At 47.3% G+C, this 25,727-nt stretch overlaps 1 protein-coding gene across 5 annotated transcripts in view; it reads right to left on the bottom strand.

Annotated features, from left to right (window-relative positions):
• CPEB1 (cytoplasmic polyadenylation element binding protein 1) overlaps positions 1-22,120 on the bottom strand; it is a 63,630-nt gene extending 41,510 nt beyond the window's left edge. For 3 of the 5 annotated variants that reach the window (XM_065412012.1, XM_065412011.1, XM_065412013.1), the window contains exons 1-2: positions 21,949-22,120; positions 1,036-1,224 (exon numbers count right to left, since the gene is read on the bottom strand). In XM_065412012.1, the coding sequence (XP_065268084.1) occupies positions 1,036-1,224; positions 21,949-22,024 (265 nt within the window). In that variant the 5' untranslated portion in view covers positions 22,025-22,120. Of the gene's footprint in view, positions 1-1,035; positions 1,228-21,948 lie in introns of those variants that run through there. The other 2 variants (XM_065412014.1, XM_065412010.1) reach the window with 2 other exon arrangements.
• Between the last annotated feature and the right edge of the window lie 3,607 nt (positions 22,121-25,727).

The following is a 25,727-nucleotide window of genomic DNA, read 5'->3' as shown; positions in this document are numbered from 1 at the left end:
ACCCTACCCAACCACACCACAAGGATGCCACTAAATCCTGGTCTAGAAAACTGAGCGGTACAGCATTGCTCTTCACTTCAGTTTCTATAGAGAAAACCAGCGCTCAGATCTAGAGCACTCCATACTGCTGGTGCTCTGAGCTAGATCCAGCTGAAAGCCAGGGTGAACAGCGTTTGGAAGGGGGAAGGGCAAAACAATAAGCCAATACTTTGCTGCCATGCCTTCACTCTGCTAGTGGGGGAGAGACTTTTTTAACTCTTGCAGACCAAGTGCCATTCCCCAGAACATGATTTGTTTTAGTTTGAGAATGGAGAGAAAGTCCTGCCGAGCCCTTTTACAGAGCTGGGAACCTTCTGGTTGAGTTTGGTACTTGGAGCTCAGTCTGCACCCCCACCACACCCCATATGCAGAGTGTAGGCAGCAGACCCTGAGAGTGCAACACCCTAAGCTTGTGTGCTACAGCAGCATTTGCTGCCAGGCAGGGGGTCCCTCTGCAAGCATGCAGCCCCCTCCCTGTAGAGAGGGACAGCTTTCTGCCAGCACACCCTATTTTGCCCAGGTAGCAATTTGCTAGTAGATTTATCTGGAGTGGAGCAAGTTTAACGCCACTTCCACACTGCAGTGGAGTTCTCAGTGTAGGCGTTTAGCTCAATCTTCAAATATACCCTAACATACTTGGAAGGAAGGTATGAGCAGATTTTTTAATAAAGCCTCCTGCCCATCAGCACATTAAGCCATCCCCAGACATCACAGGATCAGGAGAAGCCTGGGTATTTGTAAGTTATGTTTCCTGTTTCACCAGCCAAGACTGGAGTAGTTGCAGAACAGTCCGAACCAAAACCTCCCCTTATTCTGTCCCCCGAACTCATCACCCCATTACACTCAGAGCATTTATAAGGTTAAGAGAAATCCCTCAACCAACCAGTCACAACCTGCTCCTGTAACAGCCACTTTTCTGGGCAATAGCTTCACTTAAAAAAAAAAGAAAGCAAATAATCAACAACTGTTGCTGTGTGTAATCAGAGAGCAACTCACCAGACTGCGTGCTGGTCTGTGCTGCAGTATCGGAGTCCTGGGTGCTCCATGGTCTGTCCCACCCAGTCAGATTGAGAGACTGCAGGCCAAGGCACAGGTCGTTTGTGTCCGGGAGGCCACGGGGAGACTCTTGCGCAGAGCTGGGGAAAAGCATCCTGCTTGCCACTGCTCCTTCAGAGTCCTGGAAGTCTGCTCAGGTGGAACAAACACAAGCTGAAGAGTTCAGGGATTTTTAGGAGGAGTTTCCCAAAGCTTCAAGCCAGACCCTGCCCTATGATGAAGCCACTGAGACTAACAACTGCACCCCAAAGGGGAAGACTGCCATATGTCCAGGAACCAGCCCCCTCCCTCCTCTGCCCCCCCCCCTCCACCTTCCTATCCCGTCTGCATTACTGACTGGGCCAGCATGTGATCAGGCTGCTGATGCTTACTGTGCTGACAGTGACGTCACTCAGGCATGCAATATAACCGCATCATTTATTACAAAATAAAGGTAGAGGATAGATTCCCCTGGAAGACGAGACAGCATGCAGAAAGGAAAAGGCACAGCTACAGTAAATCAAGACAGGCAGACAGCACAAATAAGCCGTGAGCTACAGCACAGTGGAAAAGAGGCTCGAGACAGCAATCCTCAGCAGCAGCGACAGCTTAGACCCACTAGTTTAGTGCTATCCAGCTCTCCTGTCCCTGCCCTTCCCCCTCCACCCACAAACCCAAAAACACTTTAGTCCTGGACAGGCTCCAGCTGCTGGCTCCAGCCCCGATTCAGCCACCCAACGCAAAGCTTCACAATTCTGCTAGCATAATCTATTTGCTTCAACTTGGCCACTGAGCCTCCCTGACTCTGCATTGTTTACTATTCAATAATATGGATAACCTTCAAAAAAATCCTCAGCACTAGGAAGATAAGTGCATTATATTGCAGGCCAGTCTGAGCCTGCATGTCACACTGGGAAAGAAACTTGGCCAGGAAGAGCAGAATTCCCAATTCACATTTAGACAGGAATTTTCATGGCTCACTGACCTATCCTTCCCCACCCGGGGGGGGGGGGGGAAGGAAGGAGGAGGAGAAGAAAAGGGTGTCACAAGCCACAGCTATTAAAGAGGGTGGATTCCGGCCTTAGTTTAGTTGTCTGTGCCAGCAGGCTAGAGAAATGCAGGCAGTTGGTGTGAGAATGCCAGTTTGATGCAGGATCTGGGGGCTGATTAAGCCACAAGATGCTCAGCTACCTTACCCAAAATCTGAGTCACTCAGGGCATTTGTAAGCCAGCTCCCAAGCAGAATGACAGTAGTCTCCTCCACACTGCTTCCAAACCCCTCCCATTGCATGCCAGCCAATGAACACCCCACCCACTTCCTCTTCAGCAGGGTGCTGCAGTGACTCCTGCTTGCCACATTTGTCACGTGTAATTACGGCCACCCCAGGCATCACCACCAGTCTGGTACTCAGCCCTGTGACCTCCCTTCCAGCCCCACAGCAGAATCCCAAGTGATTTACTGGTCTACATGCCTAGCACAGCTCCAGAAGCTGACACCAGTCATCAAATACCCTAAGGTAGAACCAGGTTTATGCTACAGTAGATGATGGGCCCTACCTAAGCCTCACAGGGATTTGGGAACCCCAAAGTTTCCCATCACATACAGTATCTGACAATCACTGGGAAGTCTGGGGCCTGCAGGTAAGAAATAATACAACATGGTAATGCTGCAGCCACACCTGCTGACAGCCAGCACTCTGTCCCCACTGCCCTCGTGACCAAGGTCTACAAACACTGTACACTTTTTAAAACAGATTGTCAGACAAGTACAGCCTCTAGTGTGGACACAATGGTGTAAAGGTGCGTATTACAGGCAGGGCTAGTAGTCCTGCCTATAATGGGATGTTTGGGGCAACCTCAATGAGGCCATTTTCAGTTACATGTAACCTTGCCAAATGGTAACCATTTGGGCTGAAGTTTCCTGTGCCACGTGTCAGCCTCCACTGACATTTCCCCGAAGATCAGCCTAAGCATTCAGCTGTTTCCAAGAGTGAGGCTAGGGAAAAAAAGCTGTTTTTCCCATGGTAAAGTTCTGGAGATCTTTCTTTGAAATGCTCTAGCCTCCCCATGCTTTGGAGCAGGAACCTGGAATTTGGCAAAAGGCACATCCCTGACCCAAAGGCTGCTGTTACCGCCATCCATCTGTAGATCCACCCATATGACAGGCCTCTGAAAACTCTAGTTTGCACACGCTGAGAAGAGACTTCAGGGGATTTGATTTGGTTTAACAAGATTCCATCCTGCACATGCTCCAGCCTCATAGAGCACATGCCACTGGCCATGGGGTGAAGCGGGGCTCTCCCTGTAATAGCTGTTCTGGGCCAGGGCAGGGCTGGCCACTGAAACAGAGCCTGGAGTCCCTCTGCCCCCAGCTGACATCGAGGCAGTCATTTCAAGGCAGGGGGAACCGAGATCAGATGGGGGAGACTGGGACAAGGAGCCAGGGGAACAGATTAGATGAGAAAACTGAGGGAGACTAGGAGTTAGTGGGGACGGGAACGTGGGTGGGGGGCAGGGACTGGGAAAGAGGTAGGGCAAGTGGAGGGACTGGGAACTGGCTGGGCAAGGAGACTAGGAGTGGGTTAGTTTGGAGCAGTGAGACTAAAACTTACTGGGCAAGCAGGCTGGGATTGGAAGCCTGATAACACTGCTCTACAGCCAAAATGCTTCTGAAATAAAATGTAGTCAAACTTTACTAATTCTGGGTTACTGAATGAAAATGATGCTTAAAACTGTTGATTGGCTCTAGTTTTCAAGATATGTTATTGGGTCAGTATATACGAGCTTGACTTGGGAATGGCGGAGGATAAGTGAGTTATAAAGGGAAGGGATCTCAATTTAAACCAGAAATGACTAAAATACATCTTTGACTGGATCTATGAATAAATCTATGACTGGGTTTGGACAGTACTTGCTTTTTAGGCAAAACAATGAATGATGCAATCTGAAGCTGGTATTGCGTCATACATTATATGAATTGCATCATGTTATTCCTAGAAGTCATGGATGATGCAATCATAACGAAGCTTACTTCACTCTGCTGAACAAATTGCCCTATATCAGCTCTAGAAATCATACAGTGTCGTGCTCTTATTTGTCAGTGTTTGATTTTGCCAAGGGACACATTTCTGTTTAGCCAAAGTGAGCAGAGATGCCTCATACTTGTGTGAACAGTGCAGATAACTTCTGCTATGTTTGTGATGAAGTGACTTTTGCATCACAAAAGTGCAGTATAACCACTATGGTTAAGAAAGCCTATCACCTTTATTTTGGCTGCAAAATTGGAGATCAGGACAAGAGGCGGGCCCCACAAATATGCTGCAACACTTGTGCAACAAATCTTCGTCAGTGGTTGAACAGGAAAAGGAAATCTATGCCTTTTGCAGTGCCAATGATTTGGAGAGAGCCAACAGATCATACCAGCAATTGTTACTTCTGCATGGTGCCTCCAGTTGGGAAAGGTGTGTCAAAGAAGAAAAAGTGGACTGTGCATTATCCAAACATTCCATCAGCTATATGCCCAGTACCCCACGGAGAAGGACTGCCGGTTCCTGATGCACCAGAATCATTCTCACTTGAGTCAGATGAGGAAGAGGAAGAGGATGAAACTTCTGGTCCTGAACCATCAATGTCACAGGACCCACATTTTCTCCCATCCTGCTCCTCTGAACCACACCTCATAACACAAGGTGAACTGAATGACCTTGACAGGGATTTGGAACTACCCAAGAGTAAGGCAGAGCTGTTGGGCTCCAGACTACAGCAGTGGAATCTCCTAGCAGGTGATGTTAGGGTTTCCATGTTCCGTGACCGTCAAAAGGATCTTGTCCCATTCTTCATCATGGAAGGTGATCTTGTATCCTGCAACAACATCGATGGTGTGATGGCAACCCTCAACATCATTCACGATCGAGATGAGTGGAGACTGTTCATTGATTCATCGAAGACGAGTCTTAAAGCTGTTTTACTGCATAATGGCAATGTTTTGCCATCAATTCCAGTTGAAGGAAACCTATGACAACATGAAACAACTTTTGAGGTGCATAGACTATGACCAACATCAGTGGCAGCTTTGTGGCGATTTGAAGGTTGTTGCTCTCTTCCTTGGTCTGCAGACTGGATACACAAAGTACTGCTGTTTTCTCTGCGAATGGGATAGTTGTGCAAGAGATTCCCCACTACATCAAGAAAGATTGGCCACTCCGACAGTCACTGGAGCCTGGGAGGAAAAGTGTTCAGCATCCACCACTTGTTGAATGAAGGAAGATTTTGTTACCACCCTTACACATCAAGCTGGGTCTGATGAAGAACTTTGTCAAGGCCATTGACAAAACACAAGCAGCTTTCAAGTACCTCCGTGGAAAATTTCCAAGATTAAGTGAAGCTAAGATAAAGGAAGGTGTCTTTGTTGGTCCTCAGATTTGTGAACTTCTTCGAGATGATGCATTTGACCATGCACTGTGTGGCAAGGAAAAGACGGCATGGAAAGCCTTCCAGTTGGTAATACATTTTCTTGGAAACAAGGCAGACAACTACAGGTTGTTGGTGGAAAACCTCCTCAAGGCATACAAAAGCCTTGGTTGCAACATGTCACTAGAGATACATTTTTTGCACTCTCATCTAGATTTTTTCCCACCGAACTGCGGAGCAGTGAGCGACGAGCACGGCGAGCGATTTCACCAGGACATTGCAACAATGGAGAAACGCTATCAGGGCAAATGGAGCCCATCAATGCTTGCAGACTATTGCTGGACAGTGACAAGAGATGCTCCATTTAATGAATACAAGAGACAAGCCAAGAAGCGCCGAGTAGACACTGAATAGGACTAAACTATGTACATAGTTTTTTGCCTCTTGTTTCATAATAAATTTTATTTATATAACCCTTTTGCTGATTTTTAAAGTGTTACATAAACAGGACAGGTGAAATATCATGTAAAGCAACCATAAAAACACATGAAAAGACCTAGGTTTACAATTTATGATTAAAACTCTATCTACACAATATACATAGACATAAAAGGTAAAAACTTAAATATCTTAGAAACAGTAGCCAGTTGTTTTAATTGTCATATTTGAATTCAGCACATCAAAATACATAATAAATAGCACATTTTATCTCTGAAGCAGACTTCTCAAAAATTGTAGACCAGTGTAAGTGGAGACTAAGTGGGAAGAATAGGGCTGGGACTAAGCTGGGGTGGGGAAAGAACTCGTACAGGTAAAAGGGGTATGGGGCACAAAGGGGTCAAATGGAGGGAATAGGCCAAAAAATTTTTTTTTTTTCCAGGACCTGGAATGGAACTGAAATTCCCAAGTCTCACCATTCCTCTGCTGCCAGCAAATATCTTGCAAGGTGACCCTTCCACCTCTAGTGCTGCTCCATGCAGAGGATGGCACTACTGCGGTCAGTTACTCTGTTCCCTCAACTGGCAGAGGTCAGTACATGGATCCAAAAGCTCTGACCCAGCTTGGGACCCATAGGGTGTCAAGATGTCAATTTGTTTTTTTAAACAATGAACTGAATAAAGTCCAGGTGGTTACATGTAAAAGCTATCTTGAGAACACTGCCAAGTCAAGCAGTCAAGAGTTCAAAAATGCCAGAATTCAGGTGCAGCCTTAATTCAGCCCCCTTGCATGTATGTATTACAACAGTCTCATCACATTAACAGACCATTTTCCACAGGACCCTGCCTTATTCACTGCATGGAATGCAGCTGCTGTAGGGACAAGTCAGAGCTGTTCGTGAAGGAGCCTGTAGGATCCCTGCCTCATTAGTAGAGGAAGTTGGAAGGTGAGTAATGAGTGAGGCAGGCGATTGCAGAAAGAGAAAGGAGGGTGTGATGGGGCATGCATGCCCCCACTGGGACTGCAGGGGTTAACCCCTCACTGTGGGCTGAGAAAGCCATGCCCCCACGGCCCTACTGGGCATGCTCAAAGTGCAACACCAGTATAAGAGGGAGCAGCCTGGCTCAGTCTTGGTGGACCACCATAGGGGAAGGTGGTGTGCTGCTGGCCCTGCTGAAGGGCCACAGGCACTCCACGATGCAGAGGCCAGCCAGCTGACAGCAACCCTCAACTCCCAGGTGCTAGACACGACTGAGGGAGAAGGAACACAGGGAACTAGGAAGCCACGAGATGCAGAGAAGTGGATAGGAAGTAACCCCGCGAGTCTTTGTGGGGAGTTGGACAACTGGAGGCTAGCTCGGTGCGATTCAGCCAGATCCCTGCCGAGCTGGTGGCAGGCAACACCACCACTGACAGGACTCTGGTTTGGGACCCAGTGGAGAGGGAGGGCCCAGGTCCCCCTATCTTGGCTGCCACCCCCCCCAGCTGGTGGCCCATCTTGACAGTGATGGACTCTGGCCACTAGGCCTGAGCCTGGGCCCACAGTTGTGCCTGCACACCCCTGACCTGTGACAGAGGGTCTCATGGTTATGGCAGTTAAATGCTCTTGAGGAATTCAATTCTATCCCTGCCTCTTCCACAGAATTTTTATGTGAAGCTGGGCACATCACTTAAAACTTCACAGGGGGTCACTAAGTGTTCCTCATTTTCTGGGTGCCCAATTTAAAACCTTTGGTTTGATTTACATGTGTGCTGACCACTCTTGGCTGCAAATGAATTCAAATTGGAGCTGTGCTGTGAACACAATGAAGTGCTATATAATGCTGAGGATTCTGAAACAAAATCAGGTTGTAGGAGTTTCAAATTGGGCACCCCAAATTAGTAGGTACATCTGACCTTAACTTGGGCAATAGGGATCCCACCACTCCCTCAACTCACAGGAATGTTTGTGTAGAGATGAGAACCACAGAAGAGCCCATGAGGAAATAATTCTGTCTTTAGAGCAGGGTTTGACTAGCACGCAGTATGAGGCCTAGGATTACACTGAACAGTGAACACAAAATATTACATAGCTACTCATTCACTAAGCACTAGCCATTCTAGGCACTGACTGAAATGTGACCTGGGGGGGGGGGGGGGGGGGAAAGAATAGTATGTGATTGTGCTGAAGACTATCATGAGGCATATGCACAAGGGGACTGAGCTGAAGTTGCAGAGGCAACCTGGCATTTCCTAACTTTTGAGTGGTTGTCTTTGCAACCTGCATGTTCGTCTCATGTAGTTTTTCCATGCAATATTGGTACAACTTATTCCCCTTCCTGCATGGGAGTAAGCTACACCAAAGAAATACTTTTATGTTCTACCTATATCTGCGTTAGGGTGTGGAATTACTTTAGTTCTAGTAGTATAGTTGGAGGGGCAACTTGTTTCAGATGACACCTGACAGACCTTTTTTAATACAGCATCATAAGATTTTAGACACTTTGTTCAGGCAATTCAGTTTGTTCCCACAGCAACTATAACTCAGCCCTCATGATTATAGAGCATTCCTACGTATGCCGTTTATGGGAGTGCCATAGCCCAAGTCTGTGGGAATCATCTTTCCACTGATTACTTGTGCTTTAAAACCACCAGTCACTAACTTGTCCTGACCTCCAAGCTTAATAGAAGGAAAAAGGGTGCTATGCATTAGAGCAGTGCTCAACCTTTCCAGACTACTGTACCCCTTTTAGTAGTCTGATTTCTCTTGCATGCCCCCAAGTTTCACCTCACTTAAACTACTTACTTACAAAAAAAATCAGACAAATACAGAAGTGTCACAGCACACTATTACTGAAAAAGGCTTACTTTCTCATTTACCATACTTCTATTCCACTTGATTTTATGATTATATTGTACTTACATTTCAGTATCTAGTACATAGAGCAGTATAAACAAGTCACTGTATGAAATTTTAGTTTGTACTGACTTTGCTGGTGCTTTTTATGTAGCCTATTGTAAAACTAGGCAAATATCTAGAGGAGCTGATGTACCCACTGGAAGACCTCTGCATACCCCAGGCTGAGAGCCACTGCATTGGAGAGCATATTCAAGTCACTCTGCACACTCTGGGACAGTATAGTGTGAACTAAACACCCTATAGACCACAAGACATTTTCAGCAGAAAGGCTGCCAGTAATTAACACTTCCAATGGCATCTTAAGGTGACCTACAGAGGAAGCAAGGAGGACATGAACTCATTCCTATAATGAGAGAGGCCTGAAACACTCCAACTTTAAATTTATTTTTAAGCCTGGCAATTCAGGTCATCTACAGCTTTACTCCATCCATTCATTATGGATGAATGGACAATTAGTATGACAAGCAAGCTTTACTTTTAAGAGGGTTCCAGCTTTTCAAAAGATGGGTACAGGTCATGCAGGAAGATGCTAGATAATACAATTTCCAGAATCTGCTTGAGAACACGACCTCCCTAGCTCTCCAGTATTCATCCTTCTAGTAAGATTTAGGTGATTAAGACCTAATGTAGAAAAGGCCTTTTTTGCACCGTTAAGTTGTATAAATCCATCTCTACCTGCACCCACCAGTCAAACAGATCAGTTAGACAAACTCCAACTGCTGCCTTCACACTCAACTTATCAAATCAGAGTCTAGTCTAGCGAAGCGCACTCCTGCATCCCTGCCAAGTTCCAGCTTTCAACCCAAGTGACCCCATAAAGCACACAAGTCAAGCGAACATTCAAATCCAGAGGTACAGGATGTAGATAGGCATCTTTAGCTAACCCTCCATTAGAAGGCCCCTCATTTCACAGAAGATAAGTTTCAGGTTCTTTGTAAGACCCTGTGGTTTAGATCCATGTTGGTCCCTAGATGCCACATTGCAATGCTCAACACCCTGCCACCTAGCAAAATCCACAGCCTCAAGTTTGGCTTTAGGCTCCCTAGACACTGCGTGAGAGCACTGGCACCTAAGAATGGAGCTCCCAGAAGCCAGCAAGCTGAGTGGGGAGCAACCAAAGCTAGCCAATAGGAAATGGGGGTGGTGTAACCCCACCCTTCAAAGGAAATCAGGTGCCTTCAGTTTTGGGCCACTGTAGCGCTTCACTGTAGGCAGGACCTATGTTGCCAGGAGGGATTCTTCTGCTGACACAGGTAATCCATCTTCCCGATTTTCTAGTGATGACCAGGCCTAGGACTGGATCTCTCCCTCTGCTCGGATTCAGCCATGCATTCTACTAGAGAAAATAAGTCAGACCCAGGTCCAAGCCCCTGCTCCCCATCAGGCTAAGGAGGAAAGTGAACCAGGCCTCACATCCTGGGTGAGTGCTCTAGCCACTGGGTTAAGTAGTATCAGAGCCACCTCCTCAGATGGCAGTGTTTTGTGGAGAGGCATGAGGCAGCAGCCGTGCTTGCAGGAGACCCACACCCAGTTCACGGCTAAGTACCAGGGCTAAGGGGCTGTGTGCACGCCCAGCAGCAGTTTAAATGCCATGGGACTAAGTACCTGCAAGGTTAGATAGCAGCTGGGCAGGGTTTAGAGGATCTGAATTTTGGACCCAGGCACCTAAATCCCTTTGTGACTAGCTCTGAGTGTACATTTATCTACTTCATGGTTGGTTTGTAGGCCACTGAATGAGAATTCACTTGCTAAAGGGTTTCTGCCCATAATGAAACTGAACTAGGAGTTAAGGCTGTTAGTGTCTAAGATCTTTGAGAATTCACATTTAGCACACTAAGAGCTTGTCTACACAATTAGTTTGTGGCAAGCTGCGGTGTGAATCCATCCTGCACTAGCCTGCCACTGTATGGACCCTGCTGACACATTAACAGTTCAGAGAACAGGAGTACTTGCGGCACCTTAGAGACTAACATTTATTTGAGCATACGTTTTCGTGGGCTACTGCCCACTTCATCAGATGCATAGAATGGAATATATAGTAAGAAGATATATACATATACAGAGAACATGAAAAGGTGGGAGTTGCCATACCAACTTTAAGAGGCTAATTAAGATAAGCAGGAGGAAAAAAACTTTTGTAGTGATAATCAAGATGGCCCATTCCAGACAGTTGACAAGAAGGTGTGAGGATACTTAACATGGGGAAATAGATTAAATGTGTAATGACCCAGCCACTCCCAGTCTCTATTCAAGCCCAAGATAATGGTTCTAGTTTGCAAATTAATTCTAGTTCAGCAGTTTCTCGTTGGAGTCTGTTTTTGAAGCTTTTCTGTTGCAAAATTGCCACCTTTAAGTCTGTTACTAAGGCCTTGGCTACACTTGCGAGTTACAGCACAATAAAACCCATGTACAGCACAGCATCTCACTTCCCATCCACACTAGCAGGGCACGTACAGCGCTGTATCTCCACGGCTACAGCGCTGCTGGCACTCCACCTCCCCAAGAGGAATAACGAGTATTGCGCTGCCGCTGCTGCGCTGCGGCGCCAGTGTGGCCGCCCAATGCGCTCTGATTGGCCTCCAGAAGTATTCGGCAGTATCCCACAATGCCTGTTCTAGCCACTCTGGTCATCAGTTCGAACTCTACTGCCCTGGCCTCAAGTAACCAACCGTCAGACCCGCCCTTTATATTCCTTGAGAATTTTAAAAATCCCCTTCCTGTTTGCTCAGCCAGGCGTGGAGTGCTATCAGCAAATCTTTCCAGGTGACCATGCCTCCACACGCCAAGCGAGCCCCGGTATGGAGCAATGGCAAGTTGCTGGACCTCAGTGTTTCGGGGGAGGAAGCTGTCCAGTCCCAGTTGCGCTCCAGCCGTAGGAATTACGACACCTTCGGGCAGATATCAAGGGCCATGATGGAAAGGGGCCATGACCGGGACGCACTGCAGTGCAGGATTAAAGTGAAGGAGCTGCAGAATGCCTACCGCAAAGCCCGCGAGGCAAATGGCCGCTCGGGTCCTCCCCCCGCGACCTGCCAATTCTACAAAGAGCTGGACGCGATACTTGGGGGTGACCCCACCTCCACTCCGAGCACCACCATGGACACTTCAGAGCAGGGGGAGGAGGAAAGCAGGAGTGAGGGTGCTGGGGCGGAGGGAGACACCCCGGAATCCCTGGAGGCATGCAGCCAGGAGCTCTTCGAGCCAGGAGGAAGGTAGCCAGTCACAGCGGCCGGTACTTGCTGGAGGACAAGAAGAACAGGTTCCCGGTAAGCGGCTTTTTTTTTTTCCGGGAAGGAATTTTTTTGGTGCAGGCTTTTTGGGAGAGGAGGGTTAGGGCTGCATGCATGCCTAGATGTGGAATAGCACATTGATGTGGTCTATCACATCGTGGTAATTGGCCTCGGTAAGCTCTTCGAAAGTCTCATCCAGAACATGGGCAATGCGCTTGCGCAGGTTTCTTGGGAGAGCCACCATGGTCCTTGTCCCAGTCAGGCTAACATGTCCGCCCACTGTGCCGCGAGGGGCGGGAGGGACCATTGCTGCACACAGGCAAGCTGCATATGGGCCAGGGCGGAAGCCACATTGCATTAGAAGACCCTCCCTTGCTTCCCAGGTCACTCAGCAGCGAGATCTTCCAGGATGAACTCCTGTGGAAAATGTTGGGACAGTGTTCAGTGTAGGTTTCCCCCTGCAGCTGTTGGCTCTCCCCAAGGCACAGAAACCCAGAGGGCAGTACAGCCCTGAAACAATCAGCCCCCCTTACTCACCATTTTGGGGCTCCCATGGGTTATGTGCGCTCTTTGGGACAGGAAAATTATGCTATTGTGTAGACTGTGTGCCCTCCTTAAGTGTGGGGGAATCATTACTCTGTCTGGTATAATGAATGCTGCCTCTGTTAAGTGTTGCATTTTGTCTTTACAGATGCAACCTTGAGATCTCAGCCGTCCGTGTTATCACCGGCTGAGAGACTGCAAAAACTCCGGAAGAGACTGCGAAAAAGCAAAGACGACATGCTGCATCAATCTCTTAAAGAGAATCAAACAGTGCAGGAGTGGAGGGAGAGCGAAAGCAGGATCCACCAGGAAAACGCAGCACACCGGCGGTGAAGCACGGAGCACCGGCAGCAAAGCACAGATCGTCTAATAAGCATCATGGAGTGCCAAGCGGACTATCCAGGTGCTCGTAGCCATGCAGGCGGAGCACTACCGCGCCTGGCCCCCCCACAGCCCTTGTCCCAAAATTCTTTCCCTTGTGCCCCCATGTCACCTCCAACCCACTTTCCCCAACATCTGGGTTCTTACTGCCACCAGCTGCCTCCAACACCTGTATCTTCACCACCCAGCCCTGAAAACTACGACCCTTACTACCCTCTGCACTCAACCCCCATCACCATGCAGTATAGCCATCCTGAAATGCAGCACTCATTGCACAGCACTCCAGACAGGACATATACAAATCTGTGATTGTATCATTCCCCACCCCCTTGCCATTTCTGATTCCCAAACAGTTCTCTTTTCAATAAATTGATTTTTTGGCTTTGAAAACAGTCTATTATTGCATAAAGTAAAAGATACCTTAGCCCAAGAAACAGCCACTGCAAGTCAGCTTAGCAAACACCGATTCCTACTAACATTGGAACCACTGCACTTCACTCCTGTGCAGGGCACCAGACATTACTGCTGGTTTTCAGCCTCAAATTGCTCCCTCAAGGCATCCCTAATCCTTGCAGCCCCGTGCTGGGCCCCTGTAATAGCCCTGCTCTCTGGCTGTGCAAATTCAGCCTCCAGGTGTTGAAACTCAGGGGTCCATGCCTGACTGAATCTGTTACCCTTCCCTTCACAAATATTATGGAGGGTACAGCATGCGGATAACACCACTGGGATGCTGTTTTCAGCCAAGTCCAGCTTCCCATACAGAGATCGCCCGCGGCCCTTTAAACGGCCAAAAGCACACTCCAGTCATTCGGGACTGGCTCAGCCTGTAGTTGAACTGTTCCTTGCTGCTGTCAAGGCTCCCTGTGTAGGGTTTCATGAGCCACGGCATTAACGGGTAAGCGGGGTCTCCAAGGATCACAGTGGGCATTTTGACTTTCTACTGTGATCCTCCGCTCTGGGAAAAAAGTCCCGGCCTGCAGCTTCCTGAACAGGCCAGTGTTTCAAAAGATACATGCACCATGCACCTTTCCGGGCCAGCCTGCATTAATGTCAATAAAACGCCCACGGTGATCCACAATACCCCTTCTGATTAACGTACTCTGATGCTAGGTAGGGTGGTGCCAGAATAGGAATATGCGTCCCATCTATCGCCCCTCCACAGTTAGGGAAACCAATTTGTGCAAAGCCATCCACAATGTCCTACACATTACCTGGAGTCACGGTTCTTCTGAGCAGGATGCAATTAATGACCCTGCAAACTTGCATCAACCACAATTCCAACAGTCGACTTTCCCACTCCAAACTGGTTAGGGACCAATCGGTAGCTGTCTGGAGTTGCAAGCTTCCAGATTGCAATAGCCACCCGCTTCTCTGTCAGGGCAGCTCTCAATCTCGTGTCCTTGCGCCGCAGGGTGGGGGCGAGCTCCTCAGAGTCCCATGAAAGGGGCTTTTCTCATCTGAAAGTTCTGCAGCCACTGCTAGTCATCCCAGACTTGTATGACGATGTGATCCCACCACTCAGTGCTTGTTTCCCGAGCCCAAAAGCGGCATTCCACGGTGCTGAGCATGTCCGTGAATGCCACAAGCAATTTTGTGTTGTATGCGACTCGATATCGTCGGAGCCCGAAATGCTGAGAATGCTGACGAGTCTCGTGAGCACGTCACGTTTGGCAGTCGAGCTATTCCTTAAGATCCAACGATATCGAGTCATCCATTTCCCGCAGACTGAAACGGAACACAGACCCGGCTGCACAGAAACAGTTGAAAGATGGTGCCAAATGTGGACGGAAACACAGGGATTGCTGGGATGTGAAGCGATGCATCACGGGGCGTTGGGACAGGACCCAGAGTGTCCCGCACCCCCTGCCCCCTTCCCACAACCCATGGCGCCAGAATGGGAAGAGGTGCTTTGTGGGATAGCTGCCCATAATGCATCACTCCCAATGCCGCTGCAAGTGCCGCAAATGTGGCTATGACAGTGCGCTGGTGGCTGTTAGTGTGGACCGACTGCAGCGCTTTCCCTACTCAGCTGTACGAAGACAGGTTTAACTCAGTGCTGTACAGCTGCAAGTGTAGCCATACCCTGAGTGACCAGAGAGGTTGAACTGCTCTCCTACTGGTTTTTGAACGTTGTGATTCCTAATGTCAGATGTGTGTCCATTTATTCTTTTGTGTAGACACTGTCCAGTTTGGCCAATGTACATGGCTGAGGGGCATTGCTGGCACATAGCACATTGGTAGATGTGCAGGTGAACGAGCCCCTGATGGCATGGCTGATGTGATTAGGTACTATGATGGTGTCCCTTGAATAGATAGGTGGACAGAGTTGGCATTGGGCTTTGTTGCAAGGATAGGTTCCTGGGTTAGTGTTTTTGTTGTGTGGTTGCTGGTGAGTATTTGCTTCAGGTTGGGGGGGGGGCTGTCTGTAAGCGAGGACTGGTCTGTCTCCCAAGATCTACGAGACAGAGGGATTGTCTTTCAGGATAGGTTGTAGATCTTGATGCGCTGGAGAGATTTTAGTTGGGGGCTGAAGGTGACTGCTAGTGCCACAATAGCTTAGACTCAAAAAAATTATTTGAGCATAACGTGCCACAAGTACTCCTGTTCTTTTTGCAGATACAGAATAACATGGCTGCTATTCAAACCATTAACAGTTCATTAACTCACTTTAAATCAAATCCTCACTGAAATGGGACTAAGTCAAAGCACAACAACAAACTCAGCAGGGTCCTCATGGACAGTCTGTAGCAGGCTAGTGGGGGTGGATTTGCACCCCAGTTTGCCATGAACTGTAGACAAGCCCTTAGTTTAAGAGCATGGAGATCTGTATTGTTTGTAGCTAGTGGGTCTTTCTGCAGCCAGGGACCAGGCAAGAAACCCTAAAGCAGGGGTGGCCAACCTGAGCCTAAGGAGCCAGAATTTACTAGTGTACATTGCCAAAGAGCCACAGTAGTAAGTCAGCAGCCCCTGATCAGCCCACCCCCTGCTCCCAGCACCTTGGCCAATCAGCACCTCCCCATCAGTTTTGTGGCATGCAGGAAGCTCTGGGGAAAGAGGGGGAGGAGCAAAGGCACAGCCAGCTCAGGGGAGGGGGTGGGAAGGGGTGGAGTGGGAGCAGGGCCTGTGGCAGAGCCAGGGGTTGAGCCGTGAGCACCCCCTGGCACATTGGAAAGTTGGCGCTTGTAACTCTAGCCCCAGAGTCGGTGCCTATACAAGGAGCTGCATATTAACTTCTGAAGAGCGACATGTGGCTCCAGAGCCACAGGTTGGCCACACCTGCTCTAAAACCTTTCAGTTAAGTGTTGCTTTTCCCATATTCTGAGGGTATGTCTACACAGCAAAAAACCCACAGCTGGCCAGTGCGGCTCCAGCTGTGGGGCTGCTTCATTGCTTGTAGATGTCCAGGCTTGGGCTGGAGCCCCAGCTCTGGGACCCATTGGGGTAGGACAGTCCCTGGGCCTGGAAGTCTACACAGCAATGAAATAGGCTTGGGCTGCAGGGCTGAGTCGGCTGGCACAGGGCAGCCATGGGGTTCTTTACTGAGTAGACATACTCTGAATAGTGCCAAAACTTGACATTTAATGGTATATTAACTGCTTCAGAGCCAGTGGGGGAATTTACTTGTTTGTGATTAACTGAAAACTTTGAAAGGCCAATGATTAATGACAATTTCAAGAACCACAGAGGAGAAAAGCATTCTTTGACCCTGGCTCTGCAGCAGGAGGAAGTGGGAGTCAGACTCCACAGGACATACTTGCCTAGATCGTATGCAAATCCATTTCACCGAGAGCTAGAACTCCCTACTACAGCAGCCGTCAGGAAGCCACTGCCGGAGAAACTAAAGTCTGCATCAGTCAGAGGAGCCATTCCAGCTAACACTGCTGCAGCTGAGCACTGCACAATGCAAACATACTAGAAGGCTAACATTACCAGCTCAGCTGGTGGAGATGGGGCTATCATCTCCGTGCCTGCCTATACCTGGGGGTGTGATTTTTAAATTGCACCAACATGTTACACATTAATTGGTCACTGTAGAACCAGGTGGTGCACACTGCAGGTAATACATTAAGGTTCTCTAGTGTGCTTTAATGCGCACCAACAGCATCCACACAGATCAATATGCAACACGTTAACTTACTTTAGAAGTTACTCCCTATGCTGTAGACAAGCCTTAAGACAATTACTAGACTACCCAGAGTTGAGGGGGCATTGGCTTCCAATCACTGATGAGTCAGATTTGATTGAGACCCAAATTTACTGAGTTGCTGGAAACAGCTACTGGAGTCCATACAGAAAGTCGCCCTTTAATGTCAGACATCTGAGATGCTATGCATTTCCTAACATGCAAAGTGTAACAATTCTCAGCTTTCCTGAGGTTAGCCCAGTCCCAGGTAAGTCACAAGTTATCTTCAACTGTTGATTCTTACCTGTGCCTGAACTAGGATATCCATGTTATACCCTGCAGAACTATGGTGAAGGCTTCAAGATAGTTCTGTATTTTGGGGCACTGCTTCCGACACCAACATGCTGGAGAAGTATTCAAGAGCCCAAATTCAAAGGTGCAAGTGAAGAAATCCAAGCCACCTGGCAGTTTAGTTGAATATTTCCCCCGTAGTTGCAGACTGAACGAGGTGGGGAATGGTACGAGTTGTGATGATGCTAGTTGGTGATCTGTGGTGTTTTTAAAAAGCTTCTAACTTTTGTGACTGAGAAGAACCTTAAAATGAAAGCTTGGATCCTGCAGAATGACCCTTATGGGCTGGATCAACAATTCTTGTGGGGCAGCCATCTGACACTGCTGCCTTAAGGACTAGCGCTATGCCCCATTACAAATTCCAAACCCTCAGAACTGGGGTTTAAATTTGAGATAATGGGAAGTGTACTTTCTTCTCTCCCAAAACAAGAGTTGCTTAAGGCATTCTCCTTATGCTCAGGGGGAATGGTCTTCTGGGTTAGTGTCAAACCCACATCTCCTGAATTCCAGTCAAATTCCTGGCTCTGCCTTTGACAAGTCACTTCATCTCTGTGCCTCAACCCCCCCCCCCCCCCATCTGTAGAGTGAGGATAAATACTTCAGCTGAGATTAAGGATTGGAGCAGTTTAGACTTCGTCCCTGCTCCAAAGAGCTTGTCTCCTAGCACACAGGTCCCCCCCATGCCATTGTCTTTCCAAAAATGCCACCTTTGAGACTAAGCACAGGCTGCAGACTAAAAGGCAAATGTTCAGGAGTGTTAGCCTCTAACACAGAGCTTGCAAGTATATCAGTCAGGTTCTACAGGTTCTAGAGCAGGTGTTGCCAGCAACCAATATAATGCTATATTGGATGTCTGTGTAACCTGGTTTGTTAGTGACTAAAACTGAGCTTTGTGCAACTTCTGGAGCAATTCATTCATTAAACCTATGAAACAGTAGTTACTAGGGACAACCCCAAAAAACTCAGCTGTTTGTGGTTAATCTTAACCAGTGTTAAGACAAAGAAAACAGTGACCCTTTTAAAAGGCTGACTTACTGGTAGGCTTAGTATGGAGCATTCAGCCCCACTGGTATTAGTATTTCCTCCATGTGAAACTTAGAGAGTCCAAATGCCTCTCCAGCCATATAAACTACACCAGTCAATTGAAAGCTTGAAGCTTTATCTGCAGAAGGACCACCAAGCTTAGATATAGTGTTCCCTTTCCTGTGTCTGCACATCTTTCCACCCTTGAAGTGAAGGGTCTTTACATGCATTTGTGCACTTCCTCAATAGCACTAGACAACTATTTAAGTATTTGTTAAAAGGGCACAAGCCTCCACAATCTTTATTCTACATGGAGTGTAATCCTTTTATGCATGCTGAAAGGGGCATCTTATCCTGGATTTTGTTTGAGCTGGGAAAGTCAATGGAGATTGGCAACAGAGACAAATTAAAGCATGAATGATTCCCCTACTGGGTTAAGTCTTTTTCCTAGCTTTTTTCCAGGTGTTTAAGTTACAGTTTTTAACCTATTAAAGCTACATTAACTCTTACAGTTGCAGTTAGGCTCTCAAGTACTGCCTTTCCTCACTTGAGAATGCATGCAGAACCATAATGCTGCCCTTTATTCATGTGAATTATGATATAGCATTTAGTTATACAACTACACTATAGGATTTTCTACAGCCAGATACATGTAGCATCTTCTAGTGCTATATACCAGAGGGAACTCAGGAATCTTTCCAATACAAGGGGTCTAACTCTCCACTGCCCTGCACAGTGGGTACACAACGCTACCAAATCCAAACAGTGGTATTTTGCAGTCACTTTGCACTAGTGTCAAACACATGGTGATAGGGAATCAGGCCTAAGGTGCATGGTGAGTGAGGAACAGTTCCTCCAGGATCCTGACTTGTTCAGTCCTTAAGAGTTTGGACAAAGCAGCTATGACAACATTCTACAAGAAACTAAGTGATCTTGATCCTACTGCTTCTGCACAGGGGTAGAATTAGAATCACATGGACAACATGAGCTTTGGCATTCTTGACTAGTGATTAATTGTACTATGTTAATGTAGTTATCTTTTCTAGCTTAAGGAAGAAGTACCATGAACTGGTACTGATTAGACCCCACCTAATGCCCTGTCCCCATGCAAGTGTGCACTCACTGATACAGGACTCTGCATTTTCCAAAATATGGAAACTCCTGGTTCACTGTAAGTGTTCTAATATAAGCTAGATAAGGCAGGGCTCCTTCAGGAAAAGCATCTTCCCCTTTGCCAAGAGAAGAGATGTAACTGAAGCTGCCAATGCTTGTGAAGTGGCCACACCATCCATAAACTGACTTAGGTGGCTGATGATGATAGCTTGGTCTTGTGGCCCTCTGCCCAAGCAGTGTAAATCACATGGCCCGTGCTGACTCAAGCCCTTTTACCAGGAGCTCAGCTAAGTGATATGGCTACAAGATCATGGCACTAGACTGCCACTGCACCATGACTACCATTTACTGCAGTTCAGAGTCTGCAGCATGTCCCTCTTTGGCTCAGGATGGGTAGCTGCTGGAGGAAGAACCCTAACCCTTGGTTGGGCATGTCAGTAGTTTAGGTTAAACTTTAGGTTGCTTAAAAAGAGACTGACCCAACACTAACAGACACTTATAATTTTATGCCACTAGAGGCAGCTTGGATTTAAGTATTGTCCTGCAGTGCTCTGTAACCCAAACCATGCAGCTTTGTGCTGATGCATGAAAGCCACATGGTGAAAGTGACTGAAAAGCAAAGCAAGCCTACTTTCATTGTTCAAGCTGAGCAAAAGTGTAAGGAGTGCACAAAGTGGTGAAAAGTACACCACACAATTGTAGTTTACAGCTCAACTGATGGTGAAATGCCTAAAACAATGTTTTATGTGCAACTTTAGAAACATCTCAAAATACAGTAGTGCTGCAAATGAGATGGGAATGAGGTTTTGGACCCACCATATCCCAGATGGCCTCCTGCATTCATGCAGCAGAAACCTTAAGAAGCTTCACTCTATAAATCTGGCTTCTTGGTGACACTGATTAGTCATTATGTTTTTAATTAAATATTAGTTTTTATCCACACACCAGTCTTGCAGTGTTTTTATCCTCTGTACTTAAGCAAACTGCACCCCTTATTTCAAGGAACAAGGATTTTAGCCTCCTGTTGCAGAGAATGAGATCTGATATTGACAACTTACTCTGGTCTCAGCGGGTTGTAGAGAGACCCCTTAAATATTTTTATTTTCTCATTCAGCCACTTTGGAAAGAGAAGCCAGCGAAGACCACAGCATACTGTGGTAGACAGGGAACAATATTGCATACATATTGTAATTACATAGTGCTTGGAATGGTAGTCTCTTCAGTCACATGAAATTTCAGATATTTTAAGTCCAGTGTATCGATCAAGGCAAACTTATGCCAAAGTCCCATAGTTTTCCCTTATATGTGTCATCATGAAGACTCTCCACAAGGATAACCTGGAACTCAAACAGGGCCGAGTAACAGACATGCCCATTAAACGAAAGCTGCCCAGTTAGTTTCCTAGCTTATACCATGCTATGGCAGCAGTGCTCCACACTGCCCAGGGAGTAGGATACATCCATAACCATACCCACTGTTCCTGAAATAGAACACTTGGATCCACTGGCTGAAAGGACCCAGGAGAGGTTTACTAGCAGCAGGCTGGATGAACAGACATCCACTCCTCTTTGGGGCTTGCAAGCATAAGCTGAGTCTTCACTAGGAGCATTTTCCTAGTATAGCTATATTGACAAAATTTTAGTAAAGACCAGGCCTAAGGCCAGATCTACACTACAGACCTATACCGGTATAACTACATCGCTCAGGGGTGTGAAGAATCCATACCCCTGAGCTATGTAGTTACAATGACCTAACCCCCAAGTAGATAGTGCTATGTTGACAGGCGAGTGTCTCCTGTCGACACAGCTACCACCTCTTGGGGAGATGGATTAACTATGCCAATGGGAGAAGCTCTGTCAGGGTAGTAGTGTCATCACTGAAGTGTTGCAGCGGTGCAGCTGCACTGCTGTACACAAAGATGAGCCCTAAGAAAGTGTTTAAACATCAAAGTAGGACACCGAATCCAAAATAAGTCTTGCACCAAGCAGATTAGCACCACTGCAAGGGGTGACAGACAGTTGCGTTGTTTCAGTGCAAGTTTGTGTGCAAGCCAGAATTAAGACCCTGACCAGACCAGGAAAAGAGACTTGACCCTTTTTGATATTTCTATGGTAGAAACAGAAAGAAGCTGCTGAAAGAGACTCAGGCTCTTATGCATCACAGGGCTGCGCGCGCACACAGATCTGCAGTGGTTTCCGTGACAAGTCATCTTTACACTCCCCACTTGTTAGTACTCTTAAGAGAGACATTAAGAAATACCAAGCAAGACTGGTTTGCATATTATATCCAGCTATGGAATCCCTGTATTGCAGCCATCTGACATTGCTCCCTGTGCTCTTATGAGCACTAGCCAACCAAGTCACCTGGCAAGAGGTCACGTCTTCCTTTTGTGATGGGTGTCGTGCAGACTCCACTGAAATCCAGAGAGTTATCCAGCATGGCATTTATTCTGCGGAAGATATCTGCATTGCTGCAAGTAGAGAGAGCAGGTGCATCGGGGCTATCCCAGCAGTCTTTGGTGGTCCTCCCAATATCTTCTTTCTAGGCAGAAAGATAAAAGTGTTAATATCTTGCCAGCTAACATCTGATTTACATGGCCTACTTTGACCAAGGTATGATTTTTACAGCCATAGTCTGGTTTTACATTCAATACTTGGGTTACTTTTACCTTTAGGCCTCTACACTTACAGCTAGTCTGCACTGGCAACACTAAAGCGCTGCCGTGGCAGTGCTTTAACGTGCCTTGTATGGTCGTGGCGCAGCACTGGGAGAGGTCTCCCAGCTCTAAAAAACCCACCTCCACAAGGGGCATAGCTCCCAGCACTGGGGCACTGTTTCTCGCTCAGGCGTGTAAAGTGCCAGGTAAAGTTACAGCACTGTTAATTGCCAGGGAAGACAAGCCCTTAAAGCCACATCTCAGTACAGTTCCTTTGTGTCAGAGGAAGAGGGTCAAGAGCATGGGTGAGCAAGCTTTTGTTAGTATAAAGGATGACTAGTGAAATCAGAACACCCCTCCTCAAGTCTTACCCTGTTCTGTAAAAGACAGAACCTAGTCAAGCAGTGTCTCGCCTGGGGCTGCACAAGTCAGCAGCATAACTGGGATTTGGGACTCTGTTCCTGTCTACCAGTCCTATGATCAGATCACAATAGCTACTGAGAACCCTTTCAGCACTGGATGTGCAAAAGGCCACCTAGCTCTGGTTTGACAAGGCCCTGGGGAATTTGGCATATCCAAAGCACAGGTACATTTGAGCCAATACATGATTTCCAAACACACCAGCTTGAACACAGGTGCCCTTCCGTAGTTTGCCTGCACTGCATAGTCTGGGGGTGGGGGTTGCCCGTAGGTGGATTTTAAGTTATGGGAAGTAGCACTTTCATCATTGCTTTGATCGTTAACTATCACCACCTTGTTTGTGTGCAGTCTGACCCAAAAGTCTAGATGGTACCTGTATAAACACTTGTTTCTTCTGAAGAGACTGTGTACAAGCACCTGTAGCTGCTGGACACTCCCACTTGCTAGAGGCACAGGAAAAGAAACCTGGACATTTTGGGGTGCAGCAAAGCTCACATGCCTTGTCTGTAGTGGTTCCCCCAGGGCTAGCCATGCCCCACTAACAGATTAACCACAACCATGCTTGCCCACATTAACAGCAAATTCCTGTTAATGCACTGTTAGAAAATGCTAACCGTGATTGAGTCAGACTCTGCCCAAGCCTCCCCCTAGATGCTAGGGAAGGAGAACCTCACTTGATTTTCACTATTCGGTATGGAGCTCAGGACACAGCAATTCCAGGTACTATGGCCCAACTCAGCTATCATAGCAGTGGGGTGAGTGAGAAAGTCACACCCTCTTTCAAAAAAGTTGGTGACACCTGCTTTTGAGAGGTAACCATGAAGTCTACAGGAATGATTTCACTTAGAGGCGGGGAAGGGACGAAGGAGCACTTGTAATCCTGGCAGACCAGGTGCTAGCTCCTGCTAAGGTCCCCATGTCTCAGCTGAATACTGAAATACAGAGATGGAACCAGTCTGGCTCACCTCTTAAAATAGGTACTAGAATTATATGAATGTGTTTAGACTTTATGGAATGTTTGTGAGATGCTGCATATATTAATTTCATTTATAACATTGTATTGTAAGGTAATGTTTGAACATTTGCATTGTAAGCCTCTAACTGTAAATCAGACAGGCATTAACTAGCATGAAATGCTGGTCTCCTACAAAAAAAGGCATTATCCCATGCCCAACAAGGAAGGTCCATTGACAGACAGATGAGAGTGGAATATTAGAGGTCTCTCACACAGGAGTCTTGCAAGTGAATTCCTCCCATTGACTAAGTTTGCAGCTCAAAGCCAGAGGGAGGAAAGGAACAAAACCCCTCATCAAGGAGGAACTATACCATTATTGCTTGACTCTTGGGGCAAGGTTTTCTAGGCATAAGCAAGAGAATGCCAGTGATGAGCCTGAGGTTCACCAGTGGTCCACGAGCTCCATTCCGGTGGTCCGTGGATAGTTCTTTCTAAGGTGCACACCTGGGTGGCCACACAAGAGAATGAAGGGCCACCCACCTAATTAGTGGAGCCATGCAGGTGTGGCTCCACTAATTAGGTGCCTGGACCCTGGAGAAGATACACATGTAAGGTGAGGTGGTGGCCTTGGGGGGGGAATGGCAGTAGGGGGCAGTGGGGTGAGAAGAGGGGGTGGGGGGAATTGGGATGTGCAGGGCTGCAGCGGTCCGAGAAAGAGGTGACTTTCCCCAGCTGCAGCTGCCAGGGAGAGATGGTTCTCCTTCCCAGCCTCAGCTCGGGGGCTGTTGTGGCCGGGGTGGGGGGGGAGGAGGAGGAAAGAGAAAAAGAGAGAACGAACACATCATTGCATTAGAAAGGTAAGACTAAGGATATTAAAATATGAGTGGTGTGTTATTTGTAGAACAAAAAAGTTTGAGAACCACTGTTTGAAGCAACTTGTTTTCTTTTCCTATTTAATAAACCTGTAGATAGCCAATCCTATAACAAACTACAAGTTTAGTCTATGGTGTGAGATCCAAGGTTCAACTGACCTGGGGTAAGTGACTGGTCCTTTAGGACTGGGAGTAACCTGAATATTGCTGTGATTCATGGTGTAAGGGACCATTAAAGAGATAGCTCCACCCAGGTGGAGAGACAGATTGGAGTACCCAAGGGGACTGAGACTCCATGTTAAGACTAATCGCACCTGAGGAGTTGATGCCTTTTAAGTGGTTGGTGAAATGTACGTACAGAACTTGCAGTCAATTTGGTGCTTGCACGCTGGTTCTTAAGTCTGCCCTGAGGTTGATACTCATGCTCTTTAGCCACTGCAGAGCAACGTGACAGCACTGTTTGCTAGTCCCCTGCCCATCACTCCAGTCAGCAGCTATTAACTGGAATGACAGCCAAAGTAAGCTGAGCATTAGCCTGACTTTAGGGAGGAAAAGCATAACTAAGTCTTGGGCTTTCCCTGTCCTCCCAGAAGCCCTGCCTCATGGTGACCCTCTAGAAGGAAGGGGTCACTAGAGAGCAGTGTACTCCTTGTCACCATTCAGAAGTGTTAGGACTACATTCTCAAGCCCCTGGTGACCCAGGAGCAAGGTGCCATGCTTGATCCGTGCTGTGCTACTCTGGTTGGGGGCATCTGCCCCAGGCATCCAACTGAGGTGCCAATGCAGCCATGAGCTGTGCTCCTGTGGGTGTGTCTGGATAAGTTCCATGCACAGGCACACAAAAGCTATCACTGATGGAGTCTTGCAGTGAAGCTTTAAAATGGAGGCAGGAAGATACAATTCCTGCAGTCCTGACCCCTGGAATGGCAAAGGAGTCATTTTCACTATGAAACACTGGATTCCACAGCCTTTAACAAGCTGGCTACAACAAAGCCGGATTCCTAGCATGAAAACAGAACTAATGCATCAACTGCAGCAAAGCTGGCACAGGCCAGGCTGTTGCAGCTACCAGCCATAAAATCTGCTCCCATGAAACAGAAGGAAAACAGGGAAGCATTCAGCTCTGTTTTTAAGATGGAACATGTGCTTGGTCAATACATATTGACTTAGAATTATGCAAACGGTAGATTTCTCTTCAGGAATCTTGGACACAGCCATATATTTTTATATAAAAAATAA

The sequence above is a fragment of the Emys orbicularis genome, chromosome 10 (genome assembly GCF_028017835.1).
Source record: "Emys orbicularis isolate rEmyOrb1 chromosome 10, rEmyOrb1.hap1, whole genome shotgun sequence".
NCBI classification, from domain to species: Eukaryota; Metazoa; Chordata; order Testudines; family Emydidae; genus Emys; species Emys orbicularis.
Note: the sequence above shows the minus strand (reverse complement) of the source record. Positions and strands in the feature narration are given on the sequence as shown.